This window comes from Urocitellus parryii (genome assembly GCF_045843805.1).
Source record: "Urocitellus parryii isolate mUroPar1 chromosome 12 unlocalized genomic scaffold, mUroPar1.hap1 SUPER_12_unloc_1, whole genome shotgun sequence".
Taxonomy (NCBI): domain Eukaryota; kingdom Metazoa; phylum Chordata; class Mammalia; order Rodentia; family Sciuridae; genus Urocitellus; species Urocitellus parryii.
This window is the reverse complement of record NW_027551758.1, coordinates 90,316-111,583: the sequence shown is the minus strand read 5'-3', so window position 1 is coordinate 111,583 and position 21,268 is coordinate 90,316. Positions and strand designations below refer to the sequence as shown.

Sequence of the window (21,268 nt, the reverse complement as noted above, 5' to 3'; positions counted from 1 at the left end):
TGCCCAGAAAACACAAGCTCAGAGCCCCGGGAGCGGAGGCAGGAGCCGGCGGATCGCAGCACAGCCCACCGGGATCTGTCTGGATCTGCCTGGCCTCACGGAATCCAGGTCTTTTTGAGATCACGAATCAGTTGCCATCAAGTAAATAATTCAAACATCTTCTTAAAGTAATTCTAGGCGCGTCTTTCAGCAGAGTCCTAAGGCCTGAAGTTATAGCCTTCTCAAACTTTCCCCTGCCGCCAACCCCAATGACACTGATGCAAAGTTATTTCCTGCATCTCAGTGAACACAGAGCAACAGCTCATCCCCCACAGCCACCTGAACTTGGCCTCCCCCCTCCAGCCTTCATTCTGGCACTTCAAACTTGAGGCAACCTTGAACATCCTGTGACCCCAACCCTCCCCCTGAACTTCCTAGGCCATACCCCTGACGCAGAGTTCCTGTTTGGTAAGTGAAGAACGAGGAGACCAAACAGAAACACTATTTACTACCCCAACAAAATATGCACAGCGTCAGAGGTTAAGCTGCCCCTTCAAATCCTGTCAACCCTACCTAGACATGGGTTTAGTGAATCATTCACTGAACGCCTCATAAAGTGAGACCCCCCCCCCTTTCCTACCAACAAGCATTAATCTTGCTTCTGGCTAAAGGAGGACCTCACCCAGAAGTCCTTTATGCCTCATCACAAGTCAATTCGTAATGTCCTTCCGTCTCTTCAACCCATACTCATTTTAAAAAGTGACTTTCAGAATCTCTTTCTGAAGTACATTTCTATTTTGTGACAATACCGGCTCTAAGGAAATAAGCAAAAACATATCTTACCTCATCCGAATCCACCAACACTGGAAGTGCTCTAAAAAAAAAAAAAAAAAAAAAGTGACAGTGTTATTAAAAGTAGGCCAATGAATCTAGGAAAACGATATAGAAATAGCCTGTGGTCCACAATTCCCACTGCAGATGCTCAGCTGAGTCATGGAGACACCCAGGTTCTAGCAGACAAGGAGGAGGGTTTTCATAGCAGCACTGTGCTCAACAGCCCTAAGCTAGAAACAGCCCAGCTGGAGAAACTGGCATGGTCAAACAGTGGAATACCATACAACCAAGAAGATGGACGAGCTACTGAGGGAGAAAATTTTTAAAATGAACAGGTTCTACAGTTCCAGATGTCGGGACGACAGAACCTATGGGAAGATGGCCCCCTATGTGGAAAGGAACATGGGCTTCTAGGGCTTAGTCATGTTCCACTTTTTGATCTGGATGCTGATTACTCAAATGTACTCATTTAAAAAATTTAGTGGGTTATACAGTTACTTAGGATATGAACACTTTTCGGAATGTGTGTTCCTTTAAAAACTGTTTTGTTGCCAGGCATAGTAGCACATGCCTATATGTGATCCCAGTGGCTCGGGAGGCTGAGGCAGGAGGATTTCGAGTTCAAAGCCAGCCTCAGCAAAAGCAAGGCGCTAAGCAACTCAGTGAGACACTGTCTCTAAATAAAATACAAAAGAAGGCTGGGGATGTAGCTCAGTGATTGAGTGCCCCTGAGTTCCAACCCCAGGACCAAAAACAAAACAAAACAAAACAAAAAACTGTTTTGTCAAAAGTTTAACTGAAAAATTTGAATAATCTTAACTTCAGAAAGGAAGTGGACCACAGGCTATTTCTATATCAGAAAGGAAACTGTACAAGGCCCTGGGTTCAATATAAGATAAGCAATCCTAGAGCTTAATGCGGTGAAGAAATATCAATGACTAAAAATACACAAATAAGTAATTCCAAACATGACTGACATCCAAGTTCAGATTTATTTGTCACTTCCTTGCTATGTTTTTCTCTGAACAGCTGGGAAACTACCCGAATGGTGATCTGCCATCTAGTCAGAACACTCCTCTCACGTGTGTTAGTGCTCTCTTAGGGCAAAGGGTCAACACGTTGGGAAAGGTGCTGGAGAGAGTCTCCCATGCTGCCTGGACATGCTCAGGAAAGCTACAGACAGGCAGCAGTCGATACTCTCACACGACGCAGCAGACAGACCAAGCTAATCAGAAGACACAGTCACACCACGCTGGCAAAGGAAACACTTAACAAGAAAACACTTCGATGGTACGCATTTATGCCTCAAGATGGGTGCACCTCATCACATAAAACAGACACCACTCAAATTAAGGCTCAGTGAGACCCGGCATATATGATCCTGGGTGACTGCAGCACACCTCTCACTATCACACAGAGTCATCCAGACAGAAACTCAGTAAAATATTAGAAGTAAAATGGACTCCACAGACATCTATGGAATAGTTCATCTAACAAATACACTTTCTTTTCAGGGGTTCATGGAAAAGTCTCCAAAACAGATAATATTTTAGGCCATAGGCATCTAAGGAAATTAAAAAATAAAAACAAAAAAAAAACCCCTGATATAATTCCTTACATTTTATCTGATGATAATGGAAAGAAAATAGAAATCAACACCAAAAAAAACCATATAGAAACTACATGAACACACAGAGACTGAACAAAACACTTTTGAATGATGAATCAGTGATAGAAGAAATCAGGGGAAAAATTTAAAAATTTAAAAATCCTAGACTCCAATGAGAATCCAGATTCAACACACCAGAACCTCTGGGACACTCCAAAGGCAGTTGTAAGAGGCAGGTTTACAGCTATGAGCGCCATGTGAGAAAATCAAGGTCCTTGAGAAAAAGAAAAATAAACCCATTCCAAAACCAGTAGAGGAAAGAAAATAATTAAGATCAGAGCTGAAATCGATGAAATTGAAAATTAAGAAAAATACAGGATCAGTGAAACAAAGATAAAAAGATTGATAAATCCTTAGCCAAATAACCAAAATCAAAACAAAAGACCGAAATTAATAAAATTAGAGATGAAAAGGAAGAAATCACTACAGACATCATAGAAATTCAGCAGATCATTAGAGATTCTTTTGAAAACTCCGATAAATTGGAAAACCTAGAAGAAATGAATACACTTCTAAACACATGCAACCTGCCAAAAGTGAATCAGGAGAACAGAGAAAACCCAAACAGACCCACAACTAGAAATAAGACAGAAGAGTAATAAAAAGTCTTCCAACAAAGAAAAGCCAACAACCAGATGGATTCTCGGCTGAATTCTACCAGTACTTCAAGGAAGAACTAATGCCAATTCTCCTCACACTATTCCATAAACTAGAAAGGGATGGAACACAAAAATTCATTTCATGAAGCCAGGATCACGCTCATACCAAAACCAGATAAGGACACATCGAGGAAGGAAAACTCAGATCAACTTCCCTAATGAACTTAGATGCAAAAATCCTTTAAAAGTCTTAGCACATCATATTCAACAACATATTAAGAAGATTGCGTGTCATGCTCAAGTTTTTTCCCCCCAGGGATGCAAGAATGGTTTAAATACATGCAAATCAACAAATTAATTCACCACATAAATAGAAATAAGGACATAAAAAAATCACAATCATCTCAAAAGATACAGAAAGAGCGACAAACTTATATTAGGGATAGAAGGAACTGACCTCAACATTACAGAGGCTATATACAAACCCCCTTAAAGCCAACCTCATAGTAAAAGGGGAAAAAAATCAAAGCATTTCCTTTAAAATCTGACCAAGACAAGGATGTCCACTTTCATCACTCCTATTTAATATAGCACTAGAAATTCTAGTCAAAGCATTAGTCAAGGGAGGAGAATAAAAGGAATAAGAATTAGATAGGAAGAAGTAAAATTACCACTGTTTGCAGATGATAGGATTCTCTAGTAGAAGATCCAAAAGCCCCACCAAGAGACTTCTAGAGCTAACAAACAAATTCAGTAAAGTAGCAGGTATAAATTAACATACAAAATCAACAGCTTTCCTAAACACCAATAATGAATCTGCTGAAAAAGAAATCAGGAAAAAAAATACCTAGGAATAAATCTAAACATGGAGATGAAGGACTTCTACAATGAAAACTATCATTGAAGAAAGAAACTGAAGAAGTCCTTAGAAGATAGAAATACCTCCCATGTTCTTGGATAGGCAGAAATTAAGATTGTTAAAATGGACATATAACCAAAAATAATAAATCAATTCAATGCAATCCTCATTAAAATACCAGCTTTCTTCACAGAACTAGGAAAAAAGTGCTAAAATTAATTTGAAAGAATAAGAGACAGACTAGCCAAACAATTCTAAGCCACGCTAGAGGAATCAAAATAGCTGAATTCAACAGAGCTTCCGTGACAAAAACTGCATGGTCCTGGCATCCAAACAGCCACAGACCAATGGTACAGACTAGAAGTCAAATCCACACAGATAAAATCATCTGATTCCTGACAAACCATACACTGGAGAAAAGAACAAAGGGTGCTGAAGGCTGGTTATCCATATGTGGAAGAATGAGACTAGATCACCGGCACTCACCCTGCACTTAAGACAACACAAAGTGGATCAAGGACCTAGGACTGGACCAGAAACTATGCAACTCCTAGAAGAAAATGTAGGGTCAGCACTGATGTGTAGACACAGCCAATGACATTCTCAATAAGACCCCTAACCTCAGGAAATAGTGCCAAGTTAATAAAGGGATGGCATCAAATTAAAAAGTTTCTGCATGGCAAAGGAGAACCTACTGAATGGGAGAAAATCTTTGCTAGCTGCTCTTCTAATAGAAAATTAATATTCAGATGGTACAAAGAACTCAAAATTTAACACCCCCAAAATAATCCAATTAATAAATGGGCAAAAGAACTAAAGAGACACTTCTCAAAAGAAACATAAATGGCCAACAAAAGTATGAAAAAATGTTCAACATCATTAGAAATTAGGGAAATACAATCAAACTACACTGCATTTCATCTCCCTCCACTTAGAATGGCAGCCATCAAGAATACAAACAATAAATGCTGGAAAGAATGTGGAGAAACAGGAGCTCATTATAGCTCACTATACCATTCCTAGTTTTTAATTCTTTAAAAAAATAACACACACACACACACACACAAATATTTCAGTTGAAGTTGGATACAGTATCTTTATTTATTTTTAATTTTTTTTAGAGTTTTATTTTTAATATTTATTTATTTTTTTTTTTAGTTCTCGGCGGACACATCTTTGTTGGTATGTGGTGCTGAGGATCGAACCCGGGCCGCACGCATGCCAGGCGAGCGCGCTACCAGTTGAGCCACATCCCCAGCCCTTTATTTATTTTTATGTGGTGCTGAGGATCAAACCCAGGGCCTCACATATATGAGGCCGGCGCGCTACAGCCCCAGAATTAAAGTGTTCATACTACAGTGATCTGTGCTTACCCATATTATAGTAGCACAACAGCTGAACTATGGAACCCGCCTAGGTGTTGCTCAATGGATGAACGGATAAAGAAAATGTAGTATAATGGAAGGAGACCCTCAGGGTTATACAAAATTACATACAAGAGGAAGTGAGGGGAAAGGGAAAAATAATACAAGGGGGAGAAATGAATTACAGTAGAGGGGGTAGAGAGAGAAGAGGGGAGGGGAGGGGAGGGGAGGGGGGATAGTAGAGGATAGGAAAGGCAGCAGAATACAACAGACACTAGTATGGCAATATGTAAAATAATGGAAGTGTAACTGATGTGATTCTGCAATCTGTATATGGGGTAAAAATGGGAGTTCATAACCCACTTGAATCAAAGTGTGAAATATGATATATTAAGAACTATGTAATGTTTTGAACAACCAACAATAAAAAAATGAATTAAAAAAAAAGAAAATGTAGTATATATACATAATGGAGCTTTATTAAGCCATAAATAAAAATAAAATTATGTCATTTGCAGGAAAATGGAATGGAACTTGAGAAGATTATATTAAGCAACAAAAGACAAATCAGTCAAGGGTAGTGTGTTTTCTCTCATACAAGGAAACAAGAGAGGAAAAAAAAATAAAGGTGCAAGGGAGATCAGTAAAGAAAAGGGAGCAGGGGAAGAAAGAGAGGAAAGGGGACTTACTGAGAATAATACTGGGCAAATTATATTGTTATATTGTGTGCATGTATGAATATAGAACAGCGAATCCCACCATTACGTACAAGTATAATGTGCCGATAAAAAAATATGGAAAAATAGCTGGGTGTGGTGGCACACGTCTGTAATCCCAGCGGCTTGGGAGGCCGAGGCAGGAGGATTGCCGAGTTCAAAGCCTGCCTCAGTAAAAGCAAGGCACTAAGCAACTCAGTGAGACCCTGTCTCTACATAAAATACAAAATAAGACTGGGGATGTGGCTCAGTGTTCAGGTGCCCCTGAGTTCAATTTCTGGTACCAAAAAAAAAAAAAAAAAAGGAAAAATAAAAGACCTATATCCTTTGCCTAGGAGAGACAGTATGTACAAAAAGAAAAGACACATGTATAAAAATGTTCAGCAAGCTCAACCAAGCCTTGATGTGTGGTAGAGCTTTAAGAACCTGAAGGAAGTCAATATGCTAAAGTTACAATGTGAAAGTCATGAAGGATATGAAGGTGCTCAAAAGTCAACAGAGATTTCTATATCCAGCAAAACCATCCTCTAACAAGGAAGGCAAAACAAATATTTTCATATAAATAAAACAGAATTTTTGCCAGCAAACCCATACTGTAAGGAATAATAGAGACCCACAGGAGAAGGCTCTTAGCTCATGTTTCATGTTAGGAAGAAGAAATACTAAAAATGTAAGTAAATATAAAAGAATATATATATACATTTTCTTTTAAAAGAAAAAAATATAATAGTTGGTTGTAGTTCCTATTTTTCATAGACCTGATATGCATCAATTTCAATTACCAAAGTTTAAATAACATCAATCTCTCAAAGCAAAATGAAATGCTATTTCATAGCCACTGAAAGAGATAACATAAAAAATATGAACAATAACAAGTACTGGCAAGGACACAAACTGTTACCTTCATATATCCCTAATAGGAATGTAAAATAACACAGCAGCTTTCCATTTCTCAGAATGCTGAACACTACATTATCATGATCCATCAATTTCACTTCTAGGTATATAGCCAAGACAAATGAAATCTATGTGTACACATACATATACATACACAAACACACACACACACACACACACACACACACACACACACACACAGTCACCATATTCTAAAAACACACTAAAGAGGAAGTCTACGGCTGCCAAAAACAAAAACTAAAACCACCAAACAAAACCCATATAACATGAAGGAACAAGGAAAAAAACTAAAGTAGACTTTTTCTGAAACTCTGAAACCTAGAAGACATGTAAGTGACAACATTTGAAGTGATAAAAGAAAAACATTATTGACCAAGAATTCTATATCTAGAAAAATACTGTTTAAAAAAAAGAAATAAAGACTTATTCAGACAAACAAAAATTTGACAGATTCTCTTCCAGCACAGCTGCATTACAAGAAATAGGACACTCTTCAGGTAAAGGGAATATCAGACCAGACAGAACTGTTTGAGAGGGACAGATGGGAGCAGGGAGGACAGAACAGTATGAGGAAATGTCCCCATGCTTGGCTGTCCTGTCTTGACTGGGGAAACTGCTATGTGGAATTCTCGTGTTGAACAGGACAAAGATATAGAGGAATGTCAACAGCTCAAAATTCCCCAAAGGGATCCCTATGGATTACTTTTTCCACGGTCACATCATTCCTCCAAAAGCTTCCCCACAATACTCGGTGTTGTGAGTTATGTTCATAAAAAGTTTTTACATGAGTTTGAACTTTTCTATAACAAAAATTAAGTCAAAATAATGATACTGATAACTAGATCAGAAAAAGTGGGCCTTTGTCACAGGTCACTGGTATTAAACTTCCTGTTCAGTGAAAAAAGGAAAGAGAAACTAAGCCAGAACTTTGTTTTTGTTGATTTTTCTTAAGAAATAAACAGCCATGCCCAGGCGAGGAGCCCACAAAACCCATGGAGCGATGAGGTTTGAGAAGCACAAGACAGCAGAATGACCCATTAAACCACAGCCTACACTAAGACTGTAACAGAGGATACTTACACATCGGTGAATGAAGAGGGGATGTTTTCTTCCACCCACTTCAAATCTTCATCCTGTAGAAATAGATATTTATATTTAGCATTTGCTTAATATCACTTGAAAGAATATTTTAGAAGGATAAATGTGTAAATATTTAAGTTCAAATCCATGACATTCTTTTAGTTGCTATGTCCTAACAAGTTGGTACATATGCCACACAGAAGTTAAGACAGTGGTTTCTTAAACAGGCAAATAAAATGCTGATTTCAGGTTTTTTCACTTCTTGGTTTTAGTCAGATATATCCATGTTATTGTTTTGTCCTAAGAAACCACAATACAACAAAGTTGATATATATGATAGAAAACAGCAAAAGCATGATTTGCATTTTTTTTTCCTTCTCCACACTCTGATGCTTCCCTATTTGTTGTAGTTCTTATGAATTAGCTCTGTGCTATGCCACACAGCTACACTCCCAGCAACTTGGAGGCGGAGACAGAAAGATATCAAGTTTGAGGCCAGTCTCAGAAACTTAGTGAGACCCTGTCTCAAGTAATAAAAAGGGCTAGGGATGTAGCTCAGTGGTAAAGCACCTCTGGGTTAGAGCCCCAGTACTCCCCATCCCCCTGAAAGTTCTGATGAGCTAATAATTTTTCAACAGAAAAGGATGATGGGCCAAATAATCTACCTTAGCAACGACTAAGTGTCACTGTGCACATGCTCACATCCCTAGAGAGACCAGAAAAGCAGCAGGCCGGCTGGGGTAGCTACAATTTTTCCCAAATGGAAACTTGCTCATAATCATTTCAGAGAGAAGAGAAAATATAAGGAATACTGAATATTTTACTTTATAATGTAAAACAAATCAAAATTTTCTTCATTATCTACCTGGCTACATGAAATGCTTACCAACAGAGAGACAAAGCAATAGCCAGGATGAATAGGAACCCTGTTCTCTGAGTGGGTCTTAAGCAGAAATAGACCAGTGAGAGTAAGCCCACAATCTCTGATTGAGCCCCGATCGCACTTAACTTACAGAAATGAAAAACTATTTTCTTAACACATTTGCAAAAACTTTTCTTTCTTTCTTTGTGGTACTGGGGATTGAACCCAGGGGCACCCTACCACTGAACTAGCCCCATCCTTTTTCTTTAAAAAAAAAAATTTATTTATTTTAGTTGTACACAATACCTTTGTTTTTATTTATTCATTTATATGTGGTGCTGAGGATCGAACCCAGGGCCTTGCATGCGCTAGGCGGGTGCTCTACCGCTGAGCCACAATCCCAGCCCTAGCCCCACCCTTTTTAATTTTTATTTTGAGACAGAATCTCACTAAGTTGCCCAAACTGGCCTCAAATGAGTCAGTGATCCTTTTGCCTCAGCCTCCCAACTTGCTGGGATTACAGGTGTGCACCATCAGGACTGGCTATGTTTGCAAATAATGAATTTAAAAATACACTGAGATACATAACTAAAATAGAAAAAACTAAGAAATCTGAAATTGTGATACAGGTTGAGTATCCTTATCCAAAATGGTTGAGACCAGAAGTGTTTCAGACTTCAGACTTTTCAGATTTTGTGATACTTGCATATGCATGATAAGACAGCTTAGAGATGGAACCAAGTCCCAACACCAAATTCATTTACGATTTGTATGCACTTTATACACACAGCCCTGAAGTAACTTCATACAATGTTTGTTAACAATTTTGAGCATGAAAAAAAGTGTGATGGTGTGGACTTTTCCATTTGTGTCACAGTTGCTTTGGAGTATTCTGGATTTTGAATGTTTGGCTTATTGATGTTCACTCTGTAGTTCTAACACCAGATAAAGAAAACTATAGTATATTTTGAATGTTTAGTTAAATTGCCATGAAACTACTCAAAGAACATATTTTAAAGGATTAAAAAATTAACCAAATATAAAAATCAGAGAATTTACCAAACCCAACAGGGAACATTTTCATACATCATCTGTCCTATTAGAATTTATATGCATATGCACTTTTTTACATAGTATTATCTGTAGCCAATATAATTCTAAGAGTGTAAACCTGCTTATCTTCAAAATCATTACTTTTATGCACAAAATATCCCTATTATATATCATACCATTTTATTCAAACTTCCATAGTTCATTTTAAAAAAAATCTATTGATTTTGCTAACTGCATATAACACACAATTCTTTTCCCAACAGATAACACATGCTATTAATATTAAGATGGATTCAAGAGGGTCTAGGATTGTGGCTCAGTGGTACAGCGTGTACAAGGCCCTGAGTTCAATCCTCAGCACCACATAAAAAAATAAATAAACAAAATAAAGGTATTGTGTCCAACTACTTCTAAAAAATAAATGTTAAAAAAAAGATGGATTCAAGAATCACTTTAATACACTGAAAAGTCAACACAACCTATAATTATAAAAAGCTTCTCAATCTTTTTTTTTTTTTTTTTTTTTTTTAGTTTTCGGTGGACACAACATCTTTATTTTTATTTTTATGTGGTGCTGAGGATCGAACCCACCACTCCGCGCATGCCAGGCAAGCACACTGCTGACTGAGCCACATTTCCAGCCCCTACTTCTCAATCTTTAATGTAAAAAATCAGTCATGGAATCTTGTTAGAAAGCAGATTCAGCATTGCAGGTCTGGGGCAGGCCTGAGACTCTGAATTTCTAAAAGCGCCAGGTGATGCTCATTGCTGCTGGCCCCAGGAAAGCACTTTTGACAAGTATCAGAGTTATGGGCCTCAACTAGTATTGCCATATGGTAACAGTTACATCAAAAACCATGGCTGAAACTGTTCTGAGAATCAATGAATAGCACACTCACAGATTCTGAAGCATTAAAGACTGAGATTCTATTAAATACATACTATACTCACAAAATTATCAGAAGTAGCAGGTTTAGCTGCTCCATTGGAAACAGTTTTTGAGGCTCTTAATTTTATTCCTTCAGCTGTGAAGAGAAACATTATACATACATGTAAATTATAAAATAATATTTTCCTTTATTACTTCACATTTAATAACCCATTAAGAAAAAGGATTTTTTCCCCTAAAGGAAAGTTAACAGTGGAAACTCTGAGCAGAGTGCTAGCTTTACTATGCCATTTGAAGATATAGGAAAGAGGTATGGAAAAAGTTAATAGTTTTAAAAAATTGATATAAAGATAATGTATATTTATGGGTGGCTGGGACATTTCAATACACTTGTATAATTTGTGATCGGCTAGAGTGACAAGTACATCTGTGCTCTCAGACAGTCACTATTTCTTTGCTGGACACACTGGTATCCTCTCTTCTAGCCACTGTGAAACACGAAGTGACTGTGGCCAACTGCAGGCCCTCTGGAACTCCTTCCACCTGCCTGTAGTTTGCACCTATTAACCAGCCGTCCACAATCTCCCCTTCCCTCCAGCAACATCAGCCCACTCTCCACCCTTGCAGGACCAGCCTTTCTAGCTTTCTCCTATGAGTGAGGCCTCATGGTGTGACCTCTGCCCGGGCGGATTTCACTTCAAGGTGTCCTCCAGGCTGGGTTTTTGACAACTGTTCATCAGAACAACCAGTACAAGTTACTAGTCTGAAGCCTAGCTTTAGAGTGCAACGCGCACACGCTCGCATTATTTCCTGTAAATTCACATCAGTTTCCGGACTTGGACGTCTGTAGAATCTGCAGCATCATGTTCAAGAATAAAACACACATTTGGGTATTTTTACTTTGCTGATAAATAAGTTGTTGGAACATGCTTACGGTAGAAATAAGATGAGGAAGAAAAACATTTTGTTCATATATGACCTAGATTCTTCTTTATGTCAGCAGTTTCAGTGTGGCAAAGGTCAAGAGCTTGGATCTTGAACTAAACTGGCTCACTTATAATCTGGCTCTTCTTATGTAACCTTGGGTAAAGCGATGACTTGGTGTTTCCAACTCTAAAATGGAGATTACAATGTCTCTCTCTCATAGAATTCTGGGAGCATTACACAACTTAGCACATAAAAAGTACCTAACACACAAATACTTACTTATGCCCAGTAAGTATTCACATTTGTTATTACAGTAATTTACAAATATTGCTTCTCCATAATCTAGGACAATTGGTACATTATTGTGAGATCTATAGTGTAAGTTGGGGGAGTTGTAGCTCAGTGGTAGAGCACTTGCCTAGCATGTGTGAGGTACTAGGTTCGATTCTCAGTACCACATTAAAAAAAAAAAAGTCCATTGACAACTAAAAAATATATTAATAAAAAAACAGTGTAAGATGATATAATGAAATAAGATGAAGTTCTAGAATCTAAAAAATGTTTCCATGGGGCACTGTAAATTCTAGCATTTCTTTAAGAGGTACAATATGCTAATCCCTAAAAATTGAAGTACACTTATAATATAACAATACACAAATTTTAAGTGTACAGACTAAAGAGGTTTGACAAACACATACCTTTATGTAACTACCATCCCAATCAAGACATTGAATACATCACAAAAGGTTCTTTATGTTCCTTTCCAATCAATCCTAGCAATCCTGTTCTGAGACGATCACGTGGCTCCTTTTGCCTCTCCTATAATGTCATATACAGAACTATCATCTATGCTCTTTTGGATTTGGGTATTTTTGTGCAATGTAAAGTTCTTAGATTCACTCCTGTATAGAATGTTACTGGATAGTATTGAATTGCTTTCTTTTTTTTTTTAAAGAGAGAGAATTTTTTAATATTTATTTTTTAGTTTTCAGTGGACACAACATCTTTATTTTATTTTTATATGGTGCTGAGGATCAAACCCAGCGCCCCTCGCAGGCCAGGCGAGCGCATTACCGCTTGAGCCACATCCCCAGCCCAGTATCTTCATCCATTCACCTGTTGATAGAGGTCTGTTATTTCCAGCTTTGGATGATGAGGAATAATCAAGTGGCTGTAAACAGTCCTGTCCTTCTGTGGACACCTGGTTCATTTCCTCTTGGAGTGGAATGGCTGGACTGCCTGACAGCTCTAAGTTTGGGCTTTTAAGAAACCGTGGGGCTGCTTCTGGAGCACTCTTCGTGCCTTTCCTTCCTGTTAGTGGTGCAGGAGACACCCAGCTGCTGCTGGCCTTGTATTTTCAGCCCTCTAAGGGAGGTGTAGTGGCATCATATTACAGCATGAGCTGTGTTTCCCTGGTGACAAGGACATGGAGTACCTGTACCTTAATGCTACTGCTGTCTTCTCTGGTGAAATGTCCATTCAAGTCTCCTGTCCCTGTTTACAACGTGGGTTTTCTTTGACTGATTTGCAGGAATTCTTACCTTATGACTTGGTGTCAGATACATCTATTGAGAATATTTTATCCCACACACTATAGGTAGTCTTTTCATTTTCTTAAGTTTCTACTGATGAACATAAAATTTTAATTTCAATGAAGCTTATTTTATTGATTTTTAAAAATTTTACGGTTACTGTCTTTTGTGTACTAAGAAATTACCACATCCAAGGTCATGAAGACAGCGTCTGTTTTTATCTGGAAGATTTATAATTTAATGATTTACTCTTAGGTCTGTGATCCACCTTGAACTAATTATGGTTAGATGCGTGCTAGCCATCCAGGTAACTTCTCCATATGTTCCAACAGTTGTTCCAGCACTTTCTGTGGAAAAGACTGCCTCTCCTTATAAAAGTCCCAATGCCTGGGCCAGTCAACTGACCCGTGGGTGGGCTCACTTCTGTCACTGGTCTCTTTCACTTAATGAGTTTTCAAGGTGTATCCACATCATGACTCAAGAAGGTTTAAGCTCCTTCAGGTCTTTTGCTTTTCCATATGCATTTTAAAATCAGCTTAACCCATTTTAATTTTTATAGTTGTAAATGGACAAATGCCTTTGTTTATTTTTACGTGGTGCTAGGATGGCATCCAGTGACTCACACATGCTAGGCAAGCGCTCTGCCACTGAGCCCCAGCCCTCATCTTAACCTTTGTCTATTTTTTTGTCAGCTAGAATTATGACTCAGATTGCCCTGAATCTACTTATCAGTTTGGTGTACTGACAGTTTAATATCAAAAGTTCCAATTCATAGATGTGTTAGATCTCTGTATTTCTTTATCCTAAAATTTCTTTCTGCATTATTTTGTGGTCTTCAGTGCAGAGATTCTTTGCATTTTTTCAATAAACTTGTTCCTAAATATTTTATTTTTGAAGATTTAACTTTCCTGCTTTCAGTCAGTATACAGAAAAACAACTGGTGAGATTTTGTGTCGTCACTTACTGATTCTCCTCTACTTGAACAGACGCTGCAGGGTTTTCTAAGTGTACAAACAAGGAGTCTCAACACTCCCTCGCACCCCTGCTTTTCCCGCTCTCCAGCACCCTTGTGCTCGCCGGCCTGGGAGGAAAGCACTGGCTGTTTCACCACTGAGTATGGCTACTGTATAGTCTTTTCATGCCATTTCAAAATTAATTTGTTGAGTTGGGGTTTATAAGATCTGCATCTAGTGAGATACTTTTCTTTCTTTTTTGGTGCTGGGGATTGAACCCAGAGGCATTTTACCACTGAGCTACTCCTTGGCTCCTTTTATCACTTTTTTGAGACAGGGCCTCACTAAGTGGCCAAGGCTGGCCTTGAACTTGGCGATCCTCCTGCCTAGCCTCCTGAGGAGCTGGGATTACAGGTGAGCGACACTGTACTTGGCCTCTTCGTTCTTTTAATATGATGAATTACACTAAGTGATTTCCAAAATGTTAAAACAGGCTAACAACCCTGGGATAATATCCCTTGATGATGATTGCCTTTCCATACTTTGCTAGATTTTATTCATTAATATTTTTAAAGAATTTTAATGTCTCTACTCAATGATATTGGTAATTTTTTTCTTGTAATGTCTTTGTTAGATTTTGGCATCTTAGTTGCGCTGGCTTTATAAAACAAATTGGAAAGTTTCTCATCTTCTCTACATCCTAGAGTTTGTATAGGATTGAAATATTTCTTCCTCAATGAAATATGTGAAAGATTCACCAGGGATCTAGTACTCTATAGGAAGATTTTAAATTATAAACCACATTTCTTTGATAAAGGGCTACTCAGAATTGGTGGCATAAGTTTAGAACTAAGATTACGGTAGTTTTGTTGTGTGTTCTTTTTCAAGGACTTTGTCTATTCCATTCAAGGTGCCCACTGACTACCACAGAGCTGGTGGTGACATTACCTGTGTACCCCAAATACTGCTCCCAACACTGGAAGTCTCTCCCTACACTGGCATTTATTGTCCTCCTCTCTCATTGACAATAGATGGCAGTAAATGCCATTTCTACTAAGCCCCTTTGGAGGGCTCTGTTGATTTCCTCTGTTCTCCCTGCTTTCCATTTCATGATATAGGCGCTTAACCTTCAAATTCCCTTCCTTTTCATTAACTACTCTAGGTTGATCTGCCCTTCTTTTTTTACTTTTTTAGTTCTCAGACATACAAGTCACTAGTCTTACATGCTTCCTTTCTTAGTAAAAACTGCCAGCCACTGAAGCCATCCGTTTTCTGGGGACTTACTAGTCCCACAAAGTTTGATATGCTATTTTTATCATTTAATAGAAAACATTTTAGATTAGCACTTGTGATTCCTTCTACCCGTTAGTTACTCAGGAGCATGCTACCAACTTCCAAATGTTGGATTCTTTTTAGGTATCTACTATCAATAGTGCCTAGTTTAATTCCATCATGGTTACAGTTCCCTCTCTGCGGAAATGCAATCTTTGAATTTTCGGCTTTTGCTGTGCTGGGGACTGCACCCAGGCCGTTACATATGATAGGCAAGTGCTCTACTGCTGAGTTAAACCACCAGCCCTTGTGGGAATATTGAAAAGACTTTTCAAAGCCATATATTATAGTCTATCTTGTTCAATGTGGACTTGAACAGGTCAATTAAGGCTTTGTTCAACTCATAACTGATATGTCCACTTGCATTATTAGTGACTGAAAAAGGAATGTTCAAATAGATAATTATGACCAAATTTGTCTATGTAACTTTAAAATATGTGAAATATGACTTCTTGTAAATTCAACATTTTACCATTAAGAAATTATGCTTTTAAACTTTTATTTGTTTAGGTACTGGGGGTTGAACCCAGGGGTGCTAAATTACATCCCCAGTATTTTTTTTATTTTGAGACAGGGCCTCACTAAGTTGCTGATGATGGCATCAAAATTGCAATCCTCCTGCTTTAGCCTCCTGAGTCACTGGGATTACAGGGGTGCACTACTGTGCCTGGCTGAAAAGATGCTTTTTAAAATCCTGGTGGTTCTGCCTTGAGGTTTACTTCATCAGAACCCACCCTGACTCTCCCATGCTTAGTGTTTTCGTTGTACACCTTTTTTTCACTTTATGCACTTTTCACAACCAGGTGTCACTTTTAAAGCATCTCCTACAGATATCCCATAACCTGATTTCACTTTTTTTTAAAAGAACAGTTTAACAATCTCTGAACTTGAATATTCAGCCCACCTGCATTTAATGCAATTATTAAAACAGTTAGATTTACATCAACCACACTGTAATTTGTTTTATGTTGGTCCCTTCTGTCTTTTCCTTCCTATTTTCTTTTGGGTTGTTTTAATATTCTGTTCTATCCCTTCTGTTGGCTGCTTTTTAACTGGATGCTCCAAAGATTCCAAAATGTTTCATACTTATCGCAATCTACTCTGCACATAGAAACTGTAACATATTGTGGATTTCATTTACACCTAGCCTGTCCTTCGTGTGACATTCATATATTTTACTTCCACATATCTTACAAACCTCACAATGTACCCTTACTATTTTTGCTTCAAAAGATCAACTGACTTTTCCTTCTGTTTCTCTTATAGCTAGTTTTTAAATTGATACTACTTCTCTTCAATCTAAGGAATTTCCCTTAGCATTTTTCTTAGGCCAGCTCTGCTGATGACCAATTCTTAGAGCTTTATTTACTTGAAAATACCCTTTTTCACTCTCATTTTTGAAAAATATTTTTGTCAATACAGAATTCTGGGTTGGCAATTTTTTAAAACTACTTTAAAAATGTCATTCCACTGTCTTCAAGATTTTCAGTCTGCTGTCACTGGTCTCTGGGTGTAAAGTACCTTCTTCCAAAGGATTCTTTTGAAAGCTCTGTATTCGTTTTCAGTAGTCTGCCTCTAAGGTCTCTGAACACTTCCTCTGTGCCTCTCATTAGAGCTTTGCCGATCCAAGGTTAGTGTTATTAATCATTTCTGTGTTTTTGCAAATATTTTTATTCCCCATCCCCTCTTCCTCTGGAGCTCAGTTACGCACGTGCAGAATGTTCAATAAGGCCACGGGTCACTCAGGTCACATTCACTTTGTTTCTAGCCTTTCTCTCTAATTTTCAGTTTATGTCTTTTGATCTGTCTCCAAATGTTCACCCTTCCCTTCTGTGCGTCCAACCTGCACGTCTCCTGTTAATCCAACCCAGTGAGCGACGTCAGACATTAGATCTTCAGTTGTAGTGCTCTGGTTCTCGCTTCTCCTCTCGTGCCTATGCCTTTCTCCCAGGTTGCCTCTCTCCTGAACTTCCCATGGATCGCTGACCTGTACTGACCTTGCTAGATTTCAGTAGGGTGGTTTTCTCCAGCTCTGCTTTAGTTTTAGGTGAATACCGAAGATCCCAGAGCATGGTTTGTTCAGGGGTTTCGAGGAAAGCCCAAGGTGTTCATCTAAGCCCTTTCACTTGCTGAGATTCACTTTTCCAAAGCCGCAGTGGGCAACCCCCACATCTCTGCTCTACTCCTCAGGCAAATAGCCTCCCTCTCTGGCAGCCTGGAGTCCTGCTCAGCACAGGCCCAGTTCAGCATCAGTGGAGGCTTGAGAGACGTGTGCTCTCCCCTTCACAGAGTTCCCCCTGCGGTCTTCAGGCATTGCACAGCCCCACTCTCCACTCTCCACTCCCCCTTCGTGGACAGGGCAGCGTCCCCAGAGGCCATGTGTCAGGACAGGTTCTGTCAATGGGGACTCTGAAGAGGGCCACTGCCCGGGTTCTGCTCTGGGTTTGGTTGCTCTCCAGTGCTTTCCAGTGCTCCGTGTTGTCAGTGTCCACTGAGTTGATACTGGTCAGACATCAACACAAAGGTGTGTCACTACAGTTCACCCCATCATTCCGGAAGCTGGAACTTCAGTGCATGGAATTCTAATACTAATAATTTAATTAATTCTAATAATAATAATTTAATGGTGAATAAGCTTTTTGGGTTTCTGAACTTTCTTAACAGGAGGGTCAAAAAAACCATGAAAGAGTGGGTTGCTGGTGAGAGGAAGATGAGAAGAGGTAAAGGAAGGGGCACTGGAAGCATGCTGGTCATGCCATGGTGTTTGCTGACCAGGCATTTTCAAAGAATTTTGGACAAGGAGGCAAGAATCAAAATAAATTATGAGAAAGAATGTTACTAATAAGAGAAATCAAAGCAGGAGGAAAGCAAGACAGAACAGGTAGAGTCACTCTCAGTATCTGAATTACACCTTGATGCTGCCTTATTGAGGGCTTCATTAGAGCACATGGCAGACAAACCAGACTGCAAAATGCAATGCGGAGACCAACAGAGAGAAAATACATGGTACTGGAACCATATTAGACATGCTGTGGACATCACTGGGAAACAATAGGTGTGCATGCTTTTAAAAGAGCAAGAAGAGACAAGGCACAGGAACCCAGCCACCACGTAAGACCAGCACCTCTCCAGACTAAGCACCACACGTTGGGACCACGATGTGAGAACCATGTGCCCACTGTAATAAGGAATAAAGTGCAAATAAGGAATAAAGGCTCCAGCTACATTTGGCAATCCCCAAATTTAATCACTGACTTTTTTTTTTATGAGCGCCTATCATAAGAAAAGGTTCCTGTAGATGTTTACAAATATTTACAGGAGAATTTAAAATGATGCATGTGGCTGTGTATCACATCAGGGAAGGATCTGACCTGCTACAGCAAGTACAACAGTCACCTAAAGAGAAAACATAACACTCACTTAAATTTTCAGACGTTACCATGAATTCTTCAACTTCATCATCAGAATCATCTATTAAGGGCATAAATGCATATCTGTATAAAGAAGGAGGATAGTGTCACTAGTGTGCTTAAACCTGTTCAATTTTTAGTTTATATCTAAAGTAGTCATTATATATAAAAACCTACATCTTGGGACTGGGGTTGTGGCTTAGTGGTAGAGCATTCGCCTAGTATGTGGGAGGTCCTGGGTTCGATCCTCAGCACCACATAAAAATAAATAAACAAACAAACAAATAAATAAATAAAATAAAGGTTTAAAAAAGTAAATTAATTAAAAAAAACCCTACATCTTGAAAGGTTCTTTAATAAAAAATGTAAAATTTAATTATTTTATTCTCGAGTCAGCAAGAATCACCGTGAAGCTATGCTGGTGAAAGCAGAAGTGGATAAAATCTTTCTGGAAAGCAATTCCACAATCTATACAATCTATGTGCTCAGGCAGGTTATGCCCTGCAGTACTTCTGTCTCCCCGCGAGGTTCTCCTTCCTGCCTGCGGCTTTCCAGCTTGTCCCCTAATGAAGACAAAGTCTGACTGGTGAAAATAAAACCCCTGGTGGAGTCACACTTTTGTGGATGCAAACATCCTGCTGATGGTGATTAATCAAAGCCTCCTTTCCTCAAGACCTTCTGGTACTAGCTATCACAGTTCCACCTGCCATTCATTCCACTAACAAGAGTTTACCCAGACAGATGTCCAACAGCATTCTTGTTCTTGATAACAGCAAGAGTCTAAAGACAAAATGTCTAATAACTGCTTATATAAACTGCTGTAGGCATATTGTGGAATGCCATAGAGCCTTTAAAAAATAATGTAGTAAGCTATGATGGCGCATGCCTGCAGTCCCAGTGGCTTGGGAGGCTGAGGCAGGAGGACCACAAGTTCAAGGCCAGCCTCAGCAACTCGGTGAGAGCCTAAGCAACTTAGTGAGACCCTGTAACAAAAAGTAAAAAGGGCTAGGGATGTGGCTCAGTAGTAAAGCACCTCTGGGTTCAATCCCCAGTAACAAAAAGCTTTCAAAAAGTACTGGACCTACAAATGACAACATGGAAAGACACGTCTTACACAAAAAGGTGTGAAACAGAGCCATGTGTGTATGACTGCCATTTTTAAAAGGGGGAGAGCAACACACATACTTTTTCCTTTTTTCCTTGAAGGACAGACAAGGAATATAATAGTTGTTTCCAAAGGCTGAGAGGTGAGGCAGGAAGCGGTCTTCCCATCACTGCAGCCCAAGGCAGAGTTTCTGAAGGTGACACTGAAGCCTGCACCACTCTGGTCCCACCCTTCCTTTCCAGCTTTACTCCCCTACAAGCACAGGTGGGGCACCCCAAATCCAAAGATGTAAAAATGTTCTGAACATCATGTCAGTGCTCCAGAAAGTTTCAGATTTTGGATTTCAGATAATCAGGTTAGGGAAGTTCAACTGGTAAAATCTATGCAAATGCTTAATAATTGAAAAAATCCAAAATCTGAAACATTCCTGTCCCAAGCGTGTTGGATAAGAGATACTCAACCTTCCATCTGGGCTGTAGCTCAGTGATAGAGCACTTGCCTAGCACAAAGAGGGCCCGAGTTCAAGCCCAGCACCATGTGAAAACAGAAAAAAGAAAGAGGAGACACTCAACCTCAATTCTGACCAAACTGCCTGATTTGCCTTCCCCCACCCAGAAGATGCACATTCTTCCCCAGCTCAATCCTCCACCGTCTGCTCCTTTCCTAAAGGAGCAGCATACCTCCTCCTGGTATCGTCCTCGTCCCTCTCCCCTCTAGACTGGTTTACACACCTCTTATTTTACTGTCTCGCATTTTTTATGTTTGTCGCCCCACTTGACTATATACTGCTTAAAAGCAAAGACTACTTCCCCAGTTTCTCAAAGTGTTTTTGACTCTAGGAGGGGTCAACAAATGCCTGCCAACTTCAACTACGTATGCTAGGTACCTCTGATTATTTGCCGATGGTCTCCACAAAAACATTATTACAATAAGGATGAGTGAGAACAGGAAGCTCCAAAAGGCCTCATCCACCCAGAGTTCCATCCAGTCCTACAAGAAGAGCACGTCAAACAGGAGAAGTTAATTTTCTGACAAACATACAGATTTCCCATCCAAACAGAGCACCATGACGAGGACTAATGGCATCTCTCCAACAAGTAAGTCTTTCAAATAAATAAGTGCCTATTTTTTAAGCAACCTATATTGTTTGAAGTGTTTATAAAGGGCTACTTTCTCTTACAAACATG

The 21,268-nt window shown here is 39.1% G+C and overlaps 1 protein-coding gene across 2 annotated transcripts in view; it reads right to left on the bottom strand.

Moving 5' to 3' along the window:
- LOC144251255 (transmembrane protein 87B) overlaps positions 1-21,268 on the bottom strand; it is a 34,747-nt gene that overhangs the window by 3,040 nt on the left and 10,439 nt on the right. For both annotated transcript variants that reach the window (XM_077794276.1, XM_077794275.1), the window contains exons 6-10: positions 20,968-21,071; positions 18,987-19,060; positions 10,885-10,958; positions 8,019-8,071; positions 823-853 (exon numbers count right to left, since the gene is read on the bottom strand). In XM_077794276.1, coding sequence (XP_077650402.1) covers positions 823-853; positions 8,019-8,071; positions 10,885-10,958; positions 18,987-19,060; positions 20,968-21,071 — 336 coding nt within the window. The remainder of the gene's footprint in view (positions 1-822; positions 854-8,018; positions 8,072-10,884; positions 10,959-18,986; positions 19,061-20,967; positions 21,072-21,268) is intronic.